The sequence below is a fragment of the Scardinius erythrophthalmus genome (assembly GCF_964197995.2).
Source record: "Scardinius erythrophthalmus genome assembly, contig: HAP1_SCAFFOLD_549, whole genome shotgun sequence".
NCBI classification, from domain to species: Eukaryota; Metazoa; Chordata; class Actinopteri; order Cypriniformes; family Leuciscidae; genus Scardinius; species Scardinius erythrophthalmus.
In genome coordinates, this window is record NW_028296070.1 from 1 (window position 1) to 21,496 (window position 21,496).

General features: G+C 36.1%; 1 protein-coding gene across 1 annotated transcript; it reads right to left on the bottom strand.

The window, feature by feature from the left end:
* Nucleotides 1-1,600: 1,600 nt before the first annotated feature.
* dsg2.2 (desmoglein 2, tandem duplicate 2) lies at nt 1,601-19,256 on the bottom strand (the record flags this gene model as incomplete). Its single annotated transcript, XM_081395071.1, has 15 exons — nt 19,161-19,256; nt 15,684-15,806; nt 14,654-14,809; nt 14,158-14,299; nt 13,868-14,037; nt 13,649-13,783; nt 12,814-12,999; nt 12,113-12,349; nt 11,914-12,020; nt 4,848-4,990; nt 4,376-4,597; nt 3,944-4,183; nt 3,678-3,805; nt 3,238-3,540; nt 1,601-2,908 (listed from the first exon to the last, which is right to left on the bottom strand). Coding segments are annotated over exons 1-15 (3,654 nt in total), but the record flags the coding sequence as incomplete, so codon positions are not given.
* Between the last annotated feature and the right edge of the window lie 2,240 nt (nt 19,257-21,496).

Consider the following 21,496-nt stretch of genomic DNA (forward strand, 5'->3'; position numbering starts at 1 on the left):
GGGGTATAGCTAAGCTAGAGTTGAAGCTGCTTCCTCGAGCCCCTCCACTGCGGACAACAAGCCAAATACGCTTAACCTTATAAGCTTAAAGATTATATGGGCAAAGGAACTCGTGAATGTAGCTTAAGAGTCTAAATAGGTTTTGGTTCCACTAAACAGACTGGCAATACTTCAAAGAACTTTGATAATTCACAAGTTCATGTGCTACACCTTTCACCAAAATGCAGTCTGCCCCAGGGAAAGTATAAACCAAAAGGAAACACCCGACCAGTGTGGTAAAAACATCAATACAGTTTCATGCCACTAGATGGTATGAATCACAAAATATAACTCTAGCCATATATGTATATATATATATATTTATTCATTGCTTTTATATTGGTGCAGTAGTAACAATAGAGGTAACAGGTTCAAAATGCATATCCAATGCAAAACACACATAATAGGAAACAATATGCATTGTGAAAAGTGCTATACCAATAAACTTGAATAGTTATAATGTACATTAAGTAATGATTGGAATTCATGGTTAAGGGCAGTTTTTTCAAGCTACTGAAAAATAAGATACATTATTAACATGCTAAAGACAACATTGTGTTTAAAAACAATGAATGGCCATCTTGACAAAAACTTAACTTAACTGTTTATTATCACAATCTATTAAACCACAGTAGTTTCACCAACAAAAATCCCAAGAGAAACAATTATTTTAAAATACAATAGTATCTGTGGTATGATTTCCATAGGACATAACTTTGACTCCTCCTCCCCCCTGTTTATAGTAATGCAATTAGGCTATGAAATCATGGAATCATGTCACTGTCTGAACTGACTGACTAATAATAATCAACAATTTTACATCAATCAACATAAATATTCATATTCCAGTGATTCAAATGATTTGATTATTCAGTTTATAAAAAAATAAAACCTTTACAATACATTTAAATGCTACATAATCAGACATAAGAAATTGCTACTTAATAAATTATTTAATTATTTATTGTTAATCAAGTTATTAATTGCTTATAAAATGTCTAATGTGCTAACCTGTCCTTTAAAATCTACTCTGTAAAATACCTGATCCCTTTGTAAAACATTATTTATTAACATTATTGGCCTTTAAACATGTTCAAAACACACTGCAAAAATGTTGAATTCTCAAAAATGCTTATGACCACGTGTTGTCATTTTAATATTGAGTACTTCTAATTCATCTGATGCCTAAAATAGTTTTTCTGTTTCTCTGTGAGCAATTCCACCGTGAGAATGATGGTATTTAATGGTATTAAAATTGGGATTTGATCACTCCTAAACATTCAGGTGCCCATTTTGTTACATGTCCTTTGGATCTAGTGGATTGTGTCATAACCAATTAAGTCAGAACTCTGGACACTGTAGAGCGGAATAACTGTCTGTTTGCTGCCTGAGGCAATCCTACAGGACTAAGTGCTTCTGGACTCCTGGCAAGTGGACGCTGAATGGGACTATCTAGATTAGAGGGACCATTAACCAATGGTCTACTCTGTCCACTTTCCCCTGATACAATGTTCTGAACATTTGAGAAGGGACCACTTACTAATAGCTGACTGTTATTTACCTGTCCAGTAGAAACGTGAGGCAAGCTCACTAGGCTTGTAGTACCTGCACTCATAGACACAGGATACTGGCCTGGTCCTGTAACCAATAAGTTACCTCCATTGACATGACCCTCTGCAATGGGAGGACCACTAACCAATAGTCTGCTCGCTACACCTTCTCCTGATACAATGTTCGGAGCACTTGAGAAAGGAGTACTTGATAATAGCTGGCTGTTTACTTGGCCATTTGCAATTTGAGGCATGCTCACTAGAGTTCCAGAGCCTCCTACTAAAACATTACCTCCATTGACACGACTCTCTAAAACTGTTACTGTCCCTTGTCCATCATTCTGTGCACTGGAAACGGAGCCATCAATTAATCTTTGGTTCATATGTATTGGTCCACTGGAAACAGAGCCATCAATTACTCTTTGGTTCATATGTATTGGTCCACTCAACTCCTGAGAACTCACTTGGTAAATTGGTTGAGGGCTCATGGGATGATTTGGACCAAGACCACTGACTAATACCATACTTCCATTGACTGAACCATCCATAAGAGTTACTCTACCCTGCCCGCTCTCTCCTGATACAACCGATCCCACAGGTACATTAACCATCTGCAGCGAACCAGTTCCATGTAATTGTTGCTGTGGCATCATTACAAAGTTTGAAGTTGATGAAAGGTTCTGGATTATCATAGGATTAACTTCACCTAAACATTCATTAATCATGACTGGATTTTGAGGTCCAATTTGAGAGTACAAGAAAGAATCACCAATGATGCCCTGCTGTCCACAACCTAAATGTGCAAGTGCATGGCCATTACCTTGAGTCAGAAGTATGTCAGCTTCTGGAGTGCCATTATTTATGTAAAAACCTTGCCCAAGACCATCCTCAGACAACAAAACATTGCTTTGCATTGGCTGTTCGTATACGAAGTACATAGGCTCCTGTACAACCATCCCATGACTAGGTGCGGTTTGGACAAGTGGTGACTCGACAGTTATCTCCACAGGACTGGGTTGGACAGTGTTGGTAATGTGATTGGAAGATTCTCCAGTAAATGCAGTTGTGGTTGGTGTTGTCTCTACAGTATTTACAATAACATTTGGATCAGCTTGAGACATAGATTGAGTCTGTCCAAATCCACAAACCTCAGCCAAGGTGTTGAACTTTAAACCCAGGTTGTTTAAGAACTCCAGGTCATCATTGGACTCATTGTAGCTGCAGCTGTCAACAGAACCGGCAACAGATCCTTCACCCTCATAATCATACTTCTTCGATACTTCCTCTTGAGAATCACACTTATCTATATACGTAGATTTCTGCAAAAGAATGAAAGAAAATATCATTTTAAATGTAATAATGTAAATAATGAGGTGTTCATAAAATATCTTCATGTTGTTCCAAATCTTTTTCTTCTGTGGAATGAAAGTCAGTGGGATCCAGTGTTTTTTTGGACTCCATTTACTTATACAGACGGAAACAGTTATATCTTCTTTTGTGTTCCACAGAAGAAAAAAAAGTCATACACATTTTGGAGCAACATGAGAGTGAAAAAATTAAACATATTTAGGTAAACTATTGTATTAAACAATATGTATTAAAAAATGCCTCCATACAACACTTAATAATAATAATAATAATAACATACTTGCGTGAAGTATTCTTTTAGAAATGAATCCAAAAACACCTTATGCTCTTCTTGACATCTGGCAGAGTTTTCCGTATATGCTCCGTCAGTATCACAGTAAAAGCCTCCAAATGCACTCTCCTGCATCATTCCTACCATTTTAGAACCCTTATAGACTAGTTGGTTTGATTGTTGTACATGAATGTCATCCATTGGGGTTTTATAGTTTATAGCTTCCACCATTCCTGAAGGTTTTTTGGATTTTGTTATTTTATCACCCCATCCATTGTTGAGGTTTGGCGGGGTGTTCATCAGAAGAACATCCTGGAAGAGAAACAGAAGAAATGATCACATAATACAAAAGTGTTTTACACTGTCACTTGTTCCCTCAGAATATAATTATGAGCTGTGTGACATCATGAAAGGATGTGAAAAGAAAATCTTTTTTTTTTTTTTTTTACCTTGTCTTCTCCTATTTTCTCTGTATGATAGGAGATAAGGTGTTGCTTGGTTTCAAATGGCATGTCAATAAAACCTCCTCCAATTCCAAAACTCCCACATTCACATTTTATTAAGACCATGAGCACCACTAAAAATACAGACACAGAAACACAAACACTATTTTACAATGTTATCACAGACAATTTGATCCAGACCATTAGCCTGTCAATGTTAACTAAACTTTATATTTACAGTAGTAGACCATAGCAAAGTAAACCATGCTCACAGATTAGGCAGAGGAATCCTAGAATCAGGAAACTAATTCCTGGCGCTCCAAGAGTGGCTGATGCAGTGCGTACTGCTGCCATTTTTGCACCACAAACCATGCCTTCAGAGCAGGTACAAACTTCTAAATGGAGGACTTGCTCATCGGGGCAGGCCAGTCCTTGCATGTCACTGATCTCCATGGTGACTTCGTAAAAGCCAGGCCATAAATCACCTTCAGAGAGAAGTGAAGCACTTACATCTGAAGAGGTGAGAAACAGTTAGAGACCTGACTATGAGGTTACTTTCAACTCAAAAGTGAACAAGAAAAATCATTATCTACTTTAAATGTTGCTAGAAATTACATTAGACATTTACATGAATATCTGAATATGTTTCATAAGATATTATTATCGAAAAACAGAGATTAATTGGTAGCTCTGTTTGGTATTACCATTTATTCTCTGCAAGTTCCAATTGCCCCTTGTCTTCTCTTGTATCAAATTGATCTTCAGTGGAGCTCCGTTGGGATATGAATCAGTATCTTCTGCTGTGACATTCACTACTCTAGTATCACTGCAGACAGTCTGCACATTATTAAGGAGTTTGGGGCAGTTATCATTCAGGTCCTCCACTTGCAAGGCTATAGTCCCTGTAGACGTCTGAGGTTGCAGCTCTAAAATATATAACAAACACAAAACATGTTGCAATTAACCTTCTTAAATCTTCTTTTAATATAAACTAGTGTTTACAAATCACCCAGGACACACTTCATGAAGTTGGTTGAGAGAAATTAAACAGAGTGTAAAGTGTGACGACTGTACTCTAAATTGTCGATAACAATAAAAAAAGTAGGTGTGTCCAAATATTTGACTGCAAATGTAAAGGTTCCCAACATAATGTACTGAATCTTTGTTCCTACTAACCATCTGTAATGCAGAGGATCTTGGCATAGTAGGTCCCATTTACCACATATGGAGACTCACGATCTGGTAACTTGTTGAGTTTGATCTCAGCAGTGTCCACGTTAATAGAAATCCAGTTGTCAGGGTCATAGGCCTTTGCATATCTATAAACAAACATGGAACATTACCTGATTGCTACATTTGGGGTTTATTACAGGAATAGTTTATCACATTTTGTAAAATCAAGGTGTAATAATGCTTCTTAATAAACCTGATTGAGTGTAATCATCAGTGCCAGTCCTCCCTATTCGCAAACTACGCTTAGGGCCCCCAAACCATCAGGGGGCCCCCTTTCTCTCAAAGATTATTTAAGTAGCATATCACTATATAATGTAAACATATTTTTATAACAAACACAAATGTGGATTCAACTTTAGCGGAGTCATGTGGAAATGTATTATTTATATTTATTTAATAACTGTTTTGGACATCATGCAGTGTGGCAGATAATGATATATGCTTCTTGACATATATGGCTTCCAAACGAAGCTATCTGTCAGAAGCAGAAAAAAAGAGAATGCGCCAAGAATGAAGTGGGCATGTATTTTTGTAATATTTTAAATTCTTATTTAGTCTTGACGAACTTTAAATTTGTAAAAAAAACAAAAAACAAAACTCCAGTCCAGATCTCCGGCCCCTGGTTCCATTAGTCAACTCAGGGATGGGCAGTATTTATGATACATGTATTTCTAATACCGTATGTATTTTAAATATAAAATAGTATTTTGTAATTTGTCTAATACTGTAAAATACTGTAAAATACTTTGTAAGAAGTTTACATGATGACATCATAAAAATGCGGCCTCTGATTGGTGCCTACTCAGTAGTTTGCTCAGACCTTTTGAGATCAGAACAGAAAATGTATCCATATGGAAGAAGGTGGTCAAGATAAGAAACGTGTTGGCTGCCAGCTTCCCATACTTTTTTTGCATAAATTGCTATTATTTTTAACAGTTCATGTTAAGTTTTGGTGTTCGTTTTAAATAGTTTACCAATTTACATAATGTTCTTGAAAACTATTATACCGAGCAGCAGCCTCACAGTTAACGTTAGCTTGCTACTTTCAGCTTATGTTAAGTTCGTCGGTTGTGCACGAACAATAATAACAATAAAGTATGAATTTCATCTGGGAGATCACAGGGATATGTGAATATTTGATCTGTTAACTGGTTGCACATTTCAGATTTATTACATGACTCGGGCAGAGAAAAGTTGTTGCTATCAAACATTGCTTACTTAATCAACTGAGTCAGTGTAATGGTGAAGGGATAGATCAAATAGGCCAATTAATGGAAGGTATGCGAAGAAATTTCATGCTCCCCTGTAAAAGTATTTTTTTAGTATTTTTAAAATACAAAAATACAGTAGTTACAAAAATATTGCAGTTTATTTTGATACACTTAAAATTAAGGTATTTGGTATTTATGCCAATATAAATTAATAATCAGAACATTTTTGTATGTGGTTTAACGTATAAGAAATAAACACATTCCTGTTCAGTCATGCAAGCTGTCCTGTGAGTCCTGTCAAGTGCTTTAAAAACAATTCCCATTATTCTAAAGTTAGAGAATTATCAATGTATTTTTGTCTGTTTACTTTAGCTTTCGTAAGCTATAGTTATCATGTTTTAGTTTCATTAGTAAATCAAGCATTTGGAAAATCATTTCAGCTGTGTGTAGTTCCCTTTCAAATGGGAACTCGCACTGCATCCTAGGACACTATGGGGAACATCTCCTGTGTGAATGGTGTCTGAAGCATGTGTCTAAACGCGACATTGTCATTGGTTGGCGACAGCCCGACACATCACTACCGGTGCGACCGTGAGTATAAGAGGGCGCCTGTAGTACACGTCATCAATTTCTTTTGACTTCAAGATCCGTTTATTTGTGTATGTGTGAAGGCAGTCACTATGGAATATACTCAGCCAAGCATTTCAGGAAGTATGTTTTCAGAAATATGAGTGTATTGATACTTGAGGACATATGACTTGTGACCCTTTCTTTCTTGTGGTAGGCATCTCCAGGTGAATCTGACAAACAAAAAGCTGTCTTTAGGGTAGAGCAGGGCTATTCAAATGGCGGCCCGCGGGCCATATGCGGCCCGCCAATCATCTCCATGCGGCCCGACGGCACCAACCTCCCTCCTCTTTTCCTGGCGGTGCGGCTAATTCAGTTTGATGCTCACTCCGTTTGACCTGAGAAACGTTTTACGTGCGAAAATTTCAGCAGTTATTATGTGTCCCGAATTTATGTCGACTGAACCAGCGATAGACAACCAATCATTCGTGAATGAATCATTCTTTTGGTGCGATTCTAAACGCGCTTTCATAATAGTAATAAACGGATTCATTCGGACCGCTCCGTCACTGAATCATCTGAAGCGGTTTCTCGGCCAGTACAGTAACAACAAATAACGCTGTTTTCAGTTGTTTCACTAGTTGTTTCAACACGGCCCAGCACGGAGTTGCGTTTACTCCCGGTCCGGACACTATATTAAACAGCGTTGCGATAACCAGTGGGAAGTGTTTCAGTTCGACAGAAACCTCTCTATTACAAACCACAAATCACTTGATGATTTAATTAGTATTAAATCGGATGAAACAGCCTCAACATTCCCAACAAGACTGATGAGGAAAGCAGGAGAAACACTGAGGCATGAACGAAATTAGAAGACTTTAAATCCCCTAATCACCCTTACAATCATTTACCATGAATGTACTGTAGTAATTTACCATGGTTGGGCAGAAATGTGCAATATTTATATTGAATACTATGTAATAATAAATAAATATAGTAAATATACTATAATATTATATAGTATAATAGTAAATATAGTTATTTATATTGCATTAGTTTTATTAGGTGGGTAGAGGAATATATAATTAATGCTTGTTATGAAATTATGTCAGTTTCTTTGTAAAGGTGCATATAGTTTTTAACTTGTGTTTAGGCATTTTAGGCATGTTAACAAGTCTCACTGTCAGAATATTTTCATTTAAGCATAACAATTATAAATAAAATAATTATTATTTCTCACCAACAGCTATAAGTTTGTATAAATAATTTATTTGTTCCAAGGAAAATAGTTGTGCACAGCTGTAAATTATCAAGTTTTTTATTTATTATGGTTTTATATATTTGCATACTGTTGGGTACCACATTTCCAAGTAAATACCACACTTCTTTAGGGTTACTTTAACTTATTTATTGAAACTGTTATGTTTCAATAAATAAACTAAAACCCCAAAACCAACCCACCGGCCCACCTCAACTTTTCGATTTGATAATGCGGCCCTCGAATGAAACTAATTGAATAGCCCTGGGGTAGAGTGTAGCTAGGCCTCCTCTCATTCTAAAGAGTGGTCACGCTGAAGCCTTTGCTCCCCAGAGCTTCGGCTTAGATAGCGACATCAAGTTGTATGGCTCTTTGTTAGCCTCCTTGGTAAGGCTCATTTTAGAGAGTCGTCCTGCTGAGGCCTCCACTCCCCATGGCCTTGCCTGGATAATGTCTAGAATTATATGGCTCTCTCTGAGCCTCCTAGAGAGATCTGTCATAGCATAGAGTGTATTTGGGCCTTTTCTTGTTTCTAGAGTCATGATGCCTCCGCTCGTTAGAGCTCTGTATATACAGGCGATTCCAGTGTGTATGGCTCTCTGTGAGCCTCCTTGATGAACTGTTTGTGGACAGAGTGTAGTTAGGCCTCCCCTCATTCCAGAGATACTTCATGCTAAGGCATCTGCTCACCAGAAGTTAGAGGTTGAGCTAGAGTTCTCCCCTTCGCTCAGAGGGTTTTTATGCAGAGTATCTACTCCCGGTCCCCGTCTAGAGAATCCGGTGTGAAAGGTTATTGCCTGCTAGAAATTCCTTCTCATTGGAGGCCTCCTTATGGGGAGGCGCTGTGTGCAAACGGGTTGTAGGCCTTCGCTGCTGAGTTAGCAAAGTTAGCCTCCCTGGTGGTGTTTTAGAGGTAGATTGGTTACTTTACATCCCCTCAGAAGTGAAAAGCCAGAATTTATATTCTATTAATCATTGGACATATTCCCTTTAGGTATTCATGATATGTAACACCAAGTCCTTGAGCTGCTTGTGGGCCGAGACTTTCTACTCGGCTCTCCAAGGAAGACAGGAAGGCTGTAAGCCGGGACTTCCCTTGTCATTGTGCGTGCAGCTTGGGCTATGACGTATGGAATAATGTAACCTTCAGCCCTTTGGTGCATTCCTATAGAATGGGAATTGTGACTCCGGCAGATAGTTCTACAGAGTCTTAGCTGTTAGAGCACGCATTCCCTGTGTGGGTATTTGTTCCACATAGCGTCCTAGGGCGCAGTGCCGAGTTCCCATTCGAAACGGGAATGTCTCAGGTTACAAATGTTACCATGGTGTCTTGTTGCCATGCCTGTGTAACAGACATAGGCCAGTGAGAGCTCTGTGTGTAAACCTCACTACCCTAATCTCAAGAGGCGCTTTAGGTGCTTTAACAAAGCACCTTTGTTTTGTTTTGCTTAATTGGCAGCGCTGGGTTTGTGCCGGTGTAATGCATTGGTCAAAAAAAGTCAGCGTTAGTTATTTTTTTTTCTGACAGACCAGCCCATGAAACATGTAGATCAGCGGCCCATTGGTTCTTTTCTTGATTGACACTGGGCTGGCCCAATCACAACTTTAAACGAGTGAGCGAGCGTGCAGCAGTCTCAGTGTGTATCTGTCAAAATAGTCAGCGAGATGGAGAAGAAACATGTCAAAATATATGTTTTCTGCCCTTCATCAGCTCCAGCGGCAGATGATGATAGTGAGGAGGATCAGAGAGATGAGAAAGTGTAGAGTCCGCGGTAAGCAGAACTACTTTCAAAACACTTAGGCCATGTCATGAGTGTAGGAACCCATAACACAGTTACAGATTATTTCCACATCTGCATAGTTGACGATTACCGCAATTCACTAGAAATTTTTATGAGAGGCGTTTGTAAACCATGTTTTCCGCCAAAATAAAAGCTTGATGCAGTTTGCGTCAAAATAAAAGATCATGTGCTTATCTCTTTCAAGTATAGAAATTGGTACAAAACTAATTATGAAAGTTTCCTTTATTTTTTAGTGCATTTGTTTTACAAAATATGGCTATTACTGTCATAGGATTAATATTATAACTATTATTATGTAGTGTAATGTAAATAGACACTGTAACTAAAAGAGGTTTGAATTTTTCTTTGTTTAATTTGCATACTGAATATGGGTTGGAGCTTTTAATTTTGAACTCTCAAAGTGCACCAGATTGATGAATTTAACATTAAAATGCACAAAATTTTCTTATGGGGGGGCATGCCCCTGAACCCCCATAGAAGGACCGAGGTCTACCCACCACAATTTTACCAAAAATCCTGTAAGAAACACTGGTATTGCTATGCCAATGCAGCTTATAGCTTGTTTTAGGTTTCATCACTGTGGAGTATAGCTCAACTGTATTAATAAATGTCAAATTACTTATTTCATCTGTTAACTCTCACTTGTTCCTATACTCAATCATTACCTGGCATTAGTGGTCTTAAGGAATAGGAGATGGTATGCATATATTTAAGGGCGTGCAAAGATGGGTGGTGTTTATGATCATATAGTGGGCCAGTCTGGGCCAAAATGCCCGGGCCGATTTTTTGTCCCAGTCCAGCCCTGCCTCCGTGTTACAACCTCCGCCTCCGATGCGGACGGGTCTGGGTTCGAGTTCAGACAAAAGTTGTTAATGACATATATTACAGGCACTAGGGGTGCTCAGCATAGCCATCTGTATCTGTAACAATCTCATAATTACTCGTATCTGTATCTGTCTGATAAAACCGGAAGAAGGCGGGGCTTTACCCGGAAGTTCATACAATTACTTGAGAAGACCCTTATGTCTGTGGTTTTACAGCCTATCTGTTTTCTTCGTAGTACTGAACAAATTTGCCTTGTATAACTGATTAAATAATATTTTTTATTAAGATTATAACATTTATTTAAATATCTTCTAACTGTTTGAGCCAATAGCCTCATATAGGCAATGCTATGAAGTGTACTGCGATTGTGCTTCGGGTGACTTGAGTTCGAGTCCCAACTCAGGAGCCTGTCATGATTACAAAAGTTCTAAATAAAACAGTAATAATAATAATAATAATAATAATTTGTTACATTTATATAGCGCTTTTCTGGGTACTCAAATCACTTTACTTAGAAGGGGGGAATCTCCTCAACCACCACCAATGTTAAATAAGCATGTTAAATGCATTAAACAATACATTTCCAGAGGAACTCTGAGTAATGTTAGGACAATCACAACCACAAATAAGAGGAGTCTGACTCTATAAAAAGCTTATAAATGCAAATCTGAACAAACTATAAAGAATACACCTGCATAAATGCCCTCTCAGAGAGAGAGTGAGACAGAGAACTATGTAGCCTATCATATCATACGAAGTTTAAAACATTTAAATAGACATATCAAGTAGTAGAAAATGTACAGGCTATATATCTTAGCTGATTATTAGGCTACTCTTGTCAGTGCTTGTTTGGTTTCTGAGAAACACGCAAAGACGGGACACGACTGTTTGATTTGCATTCAGTTCACACACTCATTATTGTGTAGTGATTTTGGAGGTTAATGTATAATATTGTGCTTTCCCCTGATTTACCTTTTATCCAGCAAACACGAGGAGTGACTGTGTCAGCCTCAGCCGAATATTATTAGGCAGAATTATTTGTTATTCATTTTGAAGCCATTAGCCATGCCTTTCCGAATAAGGTATTTGGCTTTGGGCACACCCCTAACAGGCACCCTCTTATACCCACAGTCGCACTAGCAGTGACGTCTCAGGCTGTCGCCAGCCAATGACATTGTCGCGTTTCAATGGGGGCCCCTTCAAAAAGTTTTGCTTAGGGCCCCTAGAAGTTAATGTAGGACAGGCACTGTACTGCATATTTAACCAGATAATTTTGTTGAAAAATTGTACAATCTTGATTAAAGATTTGTTGTTGTTTTACCAATAAATTCTTGAAGAACACTCACTTGACTTTTTCTGCTGGTTTCCCTGTGTCTTCTTCTATAGCAGTGTAGGTGTCAATTACTTTTGGAATAGAACTTTTGGTGTTTTCAGATACAGATATAGGCTTGACCTTTGGCAGGAACTTTGGGGGTTCTGGTTTGTTTTTCACACTGATCATCACTAAGTATGCCTTTTGCTTGGACACGCTGAAAACCGGTTTACCGCTTCCTCCAAAAAACAAAGATTGACCACTGGCTCCAGAAGCCCCAGATTGACCACTGGCTCCAGAAGCCCCAGATTGACCACTGGCTCCAGAAGCCCCAGATTGACCACTGGCTCCAGAAGCCCCAGATTGACCACTGGCTCCAGAAGCCCCAGATTGACCACTGGCTCCATAAGCCCCAGATTGACCACTGGCTCCAGAAGCCCCCGCTGCACCTCCTCCTCCTGCTCCACTCCCTAGAGGTGCTCCTGGATGAGCTTTGTTTGAAACAACTAGGTTCAGGTTCATATTAGATGCTGACTCGAAGTCAACAGGCTAAAGGAGAGAAAAAAGGGGTTGCACTTTATTTTACAGTATGCGCACTTACGTGTACTTACAGTGTACTTACCTAAGAAAGTACTGGCTAATATAAGGTAAGTACATGGGTTAAGGTTAAGTTTAGGGGTAGGTTCAGGGTTAGTACCTAGTTATTGTAATTACTAATAAGTACATTGTATGTACATGGGGAACAGGACTGTAAAATGAAGTGCTACCGAAAGAAATGCATTTGGTTACTCAATACGAACCATGTAATAAATATATAAATAACATGTGATGTGTACATCACACTAAAACAGCACACCCTTACTACATTTTAGCCTTAATCTCATTGGTTCCGTCACATGAACTTCTTAGAACTGTGTACAAAATAAGCACTGACCTTGTTCAGGTACAAAATACCCATATTTGTCTTCGGATCAGTTTCAATACTGAAACGTCCATCCTCGTTTCCAGAGACTATTTCAAAAATGGCCAACCAATTATCTGTCCTATCTTCATCCATATCCAGTGCCTGGATCCTTAAAACCTCAACGGGTGCCACATTCTCATCAATACTTGCTGAAAACTATAAAACCAGAAAAAACAGTTCACACTCTTTCCCATTACCATCTATTATTAAACATTTTCTTATACTAAAGTTAATAATGAAAAGTCTAAGAGGAATACCTTTGAGAAAAAGGAGTACATTTTAGAATATGAATGCAATGCGCTAGATAGTTAAGCATAAAAAAAAAAAAAAAAAAACTTAACGAGAAACTGTGCATCGTGTTTTATATTCTGGGTTTCATCTGCTTGCCTGTACATAGCACGCATCATCTATAAGGTGTATGCTGAATTTGGTCTTTTAATATCACTGTCTTACAACATTTTAGTGCTTAGTACAAACCTGAAAAAAACATTTGGCTGGCAATGGAGGAAACCCTGGTTTTGCCCTCCAGGTGCATGTACATAAGGGTGTCACATGAGAACTATGAATTGTCTTTGAAATATAGTTAGTGCCGAATGTGATACGCTTAAGTGGCATTTTATTGTATTAATATTATATCTCCAAGTACAGTTTGTTTTAAATATACTATAAAGGTTTAAAGTACACTACAAGTGTACATTCTATGCATTTAAGTGCACTTCCTTTTTCACAAGGGTATGAAGAAAACAACACTAATGTCAGAATTGTGACCTCCTGACTATTTATATTAGCCAATGCATATAGTCACCTCATCCTTCTCCAAAGTAGGAATATTGTCATTAACATCCAGGATGTCTATAGTTACAGAAACTGTAGCAGAATTTCCTTGAGGACCTCCATACATGTCAGCAGCTTGCACCGTAAGAACATAAGAGCTGCGTTCCTGTTTAACAGAATAGGAAATTAATCCATCCAGAAAATGACACATAATCACACATATAAATACCAGTATAACTGAAGCAAATACCTCTCTGTCAAGTGTTGGGTTGTTCACATAGATTGTTCCATTGTCTTTATTCACAGCAAAGAAAAGCTGGCCATTATTTGGCTCTTGTTTGATTAAGGTGTATGCTATTTTACTGTTAAGAGTGTTTTCCTTATCTGCATCTTTGGCCACAACTTGTGTTACAAAGGTTCCTGGAAAGAACACAACAATAAAAAATAAAAAATATATATATTTCAGGTGAAGGATTGGTCATCCCTAATTGCAGGAAATCAGACAATGGTTGACAATGTCAATGCAGATGGCAGGCTCACCAACTGGACACCCCTCATAAACGCTGCTTCGTTCTGGCTTGTTGAAAACTGGTGAGTTATCATTCTGGTCCTCCACGGCGAAGTTTACTTTAATATTATCTTCAGCTATGGTGTTGTTATAGAACCATGCAGTGCCAATAAGCTACAAGATAAAAATAAAACAAGGCTTCTATGACGATAAGACTTTGTTTATGAAAAAAACGTTCTTGTTAACTTGAAAAGGCTGTCTGGAATTTGTCAGAAACCAAGAGCAACTTTTTTAACAACAATAGCAAAAATCTGATGATATTGTTATTTTACCAGTTTTTAGTTTTCCAAAAATGTTTTGAGCTAGATATCTGAAACCAATATACAGTACAAATCCAGTTTTTAACCTTGAAAGTTACTCAGATATATATAGCCCTTGTGACAACTATAGTCTCGGTCTAAAGCATAATACATGACTGTGTACTATATATGCTTTGTATCTTAAATATTGTGTGTTCATTATCCTCACGGTGTAGAATTCTTTCTCCTCACGATCCAGAGGCCGTAAGAGGCGAACCAACCCTTTGCGGTCGTCTACCATGAAATGATTAACAGGGGGCTGGTCAGCTCCTGGACCCTTTAGAGTGTAGCGCAGCTGCATTTCCACGTCCATGTCTGATCGCATCTGAGAAAGATCATATTGCAATAATGCAGGTTAGAATACTGTTACTAAAGATGAGTGTAAATGGTCCTAAAACCCGGAAAGTTTAAAATCACAATTCAATAAAAATTAAAATCATTCATGATTTAAGATTCCTAAATATTGTAACACCCAAACCATATCATCAGTTTGGCATTTTCACCCGAAAAGTTCAATTTTCACAAATTTTATAAACAAACTTGACTGCATTCACCAAGCTTCAACACTGTTAAAAAAAAATTATAAAACAAGAATTTCTTTCATTTCTTTTTAATATCTTTAACCCCTTGTTTTCATAATTTATTAAATTCTTTTTTGTACTATGAACACATTTTGACAAGTAAATTCAAACCAACATTAGTTGGCTAATCCCTCCTGAGTGATAACTTAATCTACACTACATTTTCAAAACTGTAATCCTGTTTTTTATTGTTAGATATATTTTTATGTAATATGTACATCAAATATGTAATATTTTATGTTTTATGAAATTCATTTAATGCGTATTGCTTGAAAATAAGCAAAAATTAAAAAATAATTGGACATGTCCCAAATTTTGGTAACAAGCCTAATTTAAAATGATTGGAAAATAAAACAGGTCATATAATTTAGTTTGTATAGTTTTATTTTCCACTAAAAAATAAAGGTATTGTATTAAAGGTATACCCGTTTCGTGTAAAGTGCTGACAACTGACTGTATGACAGTTTTATCTTTTAATAAAGAAATTGATTTACTGAGTAAGAATACTGAATAACTTGATTAGAACTTGAATAACTGAATATTATTATCGAAGCCGGCATTGTAATATGCAGTACGCGCAACGAGTGGAGAGATTTGCTGTATTGTAAGGTGTTATACCCGGCTGATATAGGGCTCATTGCTGTAGTCCACATTTTCCATTAGCTTTTTAACAGGTACAACCCATTCCCTTTTATGACGCTGCTTCTGTGGAACTTTCCAACAGTCTCCAGTGCTCAGGATCTGTAAAAAAAAAAAAAAAAAACACAAAAAAAACCTTAACACATATGGCCTGGTTTTTAGGTTTAATTGTTATGTTATGTTCTTATATGGTGATAAACAGTTGTGCAGTTTTTTTTTTAGTAATGCAACTTTGTGTATGCAAGAAGTAAAATGTGAGATGGTTCACCTCTTCTTTATGCTAACAACACAACACAGTTTTTTTAAAAAAAGAGCATGACTTTCTTAATCAGCAGTTTTGTCTTGTTTACAGTAAAATATCTTAACATCCTTCAAACAACATATTTTCTATTATTATTCTATTATATCTATTATTATAACATATGTTCTGTTAAGATATTGTGACTTGCAGCTGTGCTTGCATTTTTTTTCTTACCTCATTGGCATATGGTTTAATCATAAAAATCATAATCATAAAAAACAGTGATGTTACAGTCATTACGGAATAGCAATTTGGTATCTGTATAAGCACTGTAAAAACATATATATATATATATATATATATATGTATATATATATATATATATTTTTTTTTTAAGTTGTAAATAAAACAAAGATTACCGTTTTATATGTAGGCCTATACAATTTAAGTTCTTGAAAATTTCATGTGTAATTCAATATGTTACTTGCTGATACTATAGTGATTTTGGAGTGAACATTTTTCTATACCAATTCTTATGTTATTGTTAATATACCAACCTTTTTGAGGTTCAGTTTGTTACTGAATAAAGGCCACAAAATTACTAAATGTAATTTAATTAAAAGCAAATAGGGCTGCGTTTCCCGATACCGTTGTCTCTTAGCGCGCTACGAAGACTCTTAAGGTGTAACTTAACTAAAAGTACCATTTCTAGGCGTGTTCCCCGAACCATACCTTATGAAGGTGCTTATCAATTATGATCTCGTGCAGGGGCTGTTTCACTGCGTTATGTGAGAAAGCATGTTCTTTATAAAAGACGCACTTCAGAAATAGTTGAAATTGCATTTATTAGGACTCATGGGATATTATAAAAAATAATCCAAACTATAATAGCCTATAGGTAATAGCCTAGCCAACACATTATTAAATTGTATCATATATTGCTGCCATAATAACCATTTCAAATGTTTACGTGCTTACTTCTCTTTCCCGTTTTTGTTCGCTGAGGTGGAGCTGCGATGAAATATTGTTCTTGGAAATACGTTCCAGCATTTCAGTAATGATTTTTGTATTACAAGATCAATTTCTTTTTTCGGCAAATTGTAACAAATGTGTTATGCAATAAAAATAATAATTAAAAAAAATAGATGAATATCATTAAATAAATAAATAAAAATAATAATAATCTTACGTACGGTGCTCGGCAGTGATCAAAAAGAATTTAAACAGTGGATTTTGAATCTCTTCTTGTAAACTCAGAGATGTGGATTCAGACGGCAATTAAATTACCACACGACCTGTTTGTCAAAAAAAAGTAGGTAGGCTACCAATTTGGCCAGGGATTTTTACGCGGGTTGGGTGAGAAAAAACACTGATATTATGGATTCGGATGGCACTAAAATCACCGACTTACCCCTTTAAATATTTAAAATACCGTACAAGCCCATGAGAAACAATTAGTGTCCGAATATGACTACTTAACTGACAGTAGCCTATGCTTTCACTGCCCTTTAAAAGCGCTCTTTAATTATATATATATATATATATATATATATATTTAGGGCTGTCAAAAGATTAATCGCGATTAATCGCATCCAAAATAAAAGTTTGTGTTAAAATAATATATGTGTGTGTACTGTGTATAATTAAATTTGTATATATAAATACACACACATGCTTGTATATATTTAAAAAATGTGTAATTTGTATATAAAAAATATATATATTTATATATAATATAAATTATATATAAATATATACAGTATATGTATGCAAATATTTCTTAAATATATACATGCATGTGTGTGTATTTATATATACAAAATAATTATACAGAGTACACACACATATATTATGTAAACACAAACTTTTAATTTGGATGCGATTAATCGCGATTAATCTTTTGACAGCCCTAATATATATATATATATATATATATATATATATATATATATATATATATATATATACTGTATATACTGTGTGTGTGTGTATATATATATATATATATATATATATATATATATATATATATATATATATATATATATATATATATAAAAAAATTAAAAACTAACAACAATCAGTGTAGGCTAATGACAATTTTATTCTTTCCGTGAAAACACTTGAATTAGCCTAATTGAACACTGTCTGGGTGTATTAAAACTTCAGAATTCTATGCGTATAGACCTGCAACAGTGATAAGCTAATAGAGTGGTCCAGACCAACCTTCCGAACGTATGACTTACAGAAGGTATACTTAACTAAGAACGTTTCGGGAAACACGTATTATCGAGAAGGTAGCCTACAGCTTAAGGTGTAACTTAAGAACGACGTATAGCGTTAAGAAGGTTTTGGGAAACGCAGCCCAGAATAGTGCTTCTTTCCCTTATAAATATAGAGTATACTAAAGTATACAGGGATTCATACCTTTTAGTTACAATTGCTTTGTTAGATATAATACACATTTTCAGTATTACGTACTTTTCTACTTAAACTAAAAAGCATATTTGACAATACATTTAGGCCTGCATGTATTGTTTGTCTTTTAAAACATGATGGTAACATTTTACAAAAAAATGGTCCCATTAGTTTAGGTTAGTTAATGCATTAATTAACAATGCTCAATACATTTGTTACAGTAGTTATTATCCTTTGTTACTGTTAGTTAACTGTTCGTTGTTAGTTCATGTTAGCGCACGGTTCATGTTAGTTTATGTTGGCACAATATTTAGGTTTTAACAGCAGCATGTATGCCTTTTCTGTTAAATATTAACAGTGCAGTTTTTCTTCTCAGGTAAATTGATCTGGTTTTGGTACTATTTAGATATTTTTATTGGAAAACAAGACAGAAATACTGTTGCACTTTATTTTAAGGCGTTAATATATATTAGTTACAATGTAATTATACATTTAAGTACTGAATAATATAAATTAACAACATGCACTGACTATAGGGTCAGGGTTAAGGTTTGGTTTGGGGTTAGTTGTATGTAATTATGCATAATTTATTGTTATTACAATAGTTAGTACATGTAACGTGTAACAAATAAAGTGTTACCAAAAATACTGATTAAGACAATGCTTTTCACTGCAGGATATTTAATCACATCGCATCTGACAACCTTTCACAACATCCTCAATTGGTCCATTGTTTTCAAATAAATAAGGAAGAAAAAAACAGCGTTTAATGGTTGCATCCATCTCTTTTTACATACCTGCGCTGTGAGAAGCAGCAGCAATGTCTGAGCCAACAAAGAGTGAGGGAGCATCTTCTAGGAGAACTGAAAGAAATCTGTCAATGTCAAGAGTGTCGTCAATGGCTTTTCAAACTGCATGCGCAGTGTTCTTTTGCAATATATAAGGCTCAAACCATATTTTGGCACGCCCCAAAATGAATGCCTCATCACATGTGTCTCTTTCAACCTGGGAAGGTTGAGGAATGATATGGTAATTATGATAGAGTGAAACTCTGTTCCTGCCTAAAGTGAAGGAAAGAACACCATAAAGCCCTTTAAATGAATTATTTTTCTAGTTTTACTAAGTTACATCACAAGAAACGTGTGGAATTGTTCATTAAAAGTTTGGTTGTTTTGAAAGTTTGTATTAAGTAATGAATGAAATATATTAAACTGAAAGTAAAACATTTGTTGTTACATGGCATCAGTCCAGTTCAAAGGAATTAGCAGGAGGGGTTAAAATGGAACCACGTAACATGTTTTTTTAGTCAGAATAGCTACAGGGTTTTAATTATTTATTGTTTGTGTTTGCGGCCTAACGTGAGTAATGTCAGTTCATATAGCCTAAAGAACATTGAACCATATATGTCATTGACTTCTGAAGAAACACACCTTAGATAATTATTTTTTACTAAGGAAAAGGCCATTAAAAATGTCGTCAGTCTTTGATTTGGTTCGCATAAATTACTCACATCAGTTCAAACCTGTTTGCTTTAAGTAGCAGTTCCTTATGAAGTTACCAGCCACTGACAATTTATTGAATTTTTATTTAAACATTTATTTACTCGTCAAAGTCAGTTGTTTTTCAACCACTTGCTAAAATCATGAAGGCCACCCCTAGCCCTCTTGCGGTATTCGGCCGATAAATTTAACATTTTGAAATTTTAAAAATCGTAGCTTCATCGGAATGGTACGTGTCATGATCTCGGTGCTGTGTCTTTTGTTTTGAATGGACTTTTATGTTGAAGTGTATTCTCTGTTCTCATTGTTTCAGTGTTCTCTTCCTGTTTGCTTTATATCTCTTCTTGTTGTCCTATTAGTTGTTATAGTTACTATCATTAGTTGGCAAAAATTCAACCACAATGCAGTAAAAGAGTGGACAGCAAGGAAGGGGTTACATTCTAAAACATCAAGAGTGCAAAACAGACACACCCACCAACACCCACACCCACACACACACACACACACACACACACACACACAAGAACTGGTAGGGCTATTATCATACAGCAAAAATGAGTCAGAAGACTGAAATGAGAGGTTCAGATTACATCAGATCCAGATGAATTAAGCTGTTATAAAGCATTCATTTTTGTTACGTTTATTGAATTGTAATGTTACGTGTAACAAAATGCTTTCTCTGTATTCAGGTTTGACTGTAGTAATAATGCAAAAACTTGTGCACTTCAAATCAAAATGTCAAAAAATATATGTAAACCTTGACAAAAAGTAGTATTTGAGAATTTCTAAAATATACATTCAAATCCACAACTTAAAGGAGAACTCCGGTCAATTTTAACATTGAGCTCATTTTTTTGTACATTTGGAGTGCTGTCAATACAGAGAACAACTACAAAAATCGGTGTTGCCTACACCGAGTTATTCTATTTTTAAAATTTGCACCCTGTTGACTTCAATGGGGCAAGTACTAAACCTGCTTTTAGGCTCTTAACATCCTTGATGTGTCATTACAAGTGCACAGAAAATGTGAGTGATTCCTTCTGAGTGAACACGAGTGAATGTGACTGCAGTAGATGTGAAAGATATGTATAAAAATGATGTTATTTAAGCCAGCGCAAATACCTGTTTACATCCTGTTTTTCGGTTGAAGTCCAAAGTAGTCGATTGCCGAGTTCACGCGCGTGATCATTGGTAACTAAACCTATGCGCGTGAACTCGGCAATCGACTAGTACTTGCCCTATTGAAGTCAACAGGGTGCAAATTTTAAAAATAGAATAACTCGGTGTAGGAAACACCGATTTTTGTCGTTGTTCTCTGTATTGACAGCACTCCAAATGTACAAAAAAATGAGCTCAATGTTAAAATTGACCGGAGTTCTCCTTTAAAAGTAAGTAATTTTGTCTTAAAACTACTAGGGAATTCACTAGGGAAAAGTTTCATTTTCAGGTGTCCGGTCAGGTCAGGTCGAAGTGACTCCCAAATGAGGACCACTAGAGTGACCTTTGACTCCGTCATGTTGATAGATATTTCAAAGGGCTTTCTGTCATTTAAAAAAATATTGGGCTATCAAAAAAGAGGATAAAACTACGTTAAAGTGCCTAAACGAATCCAGATTTGGTTCATTAACCCTCTG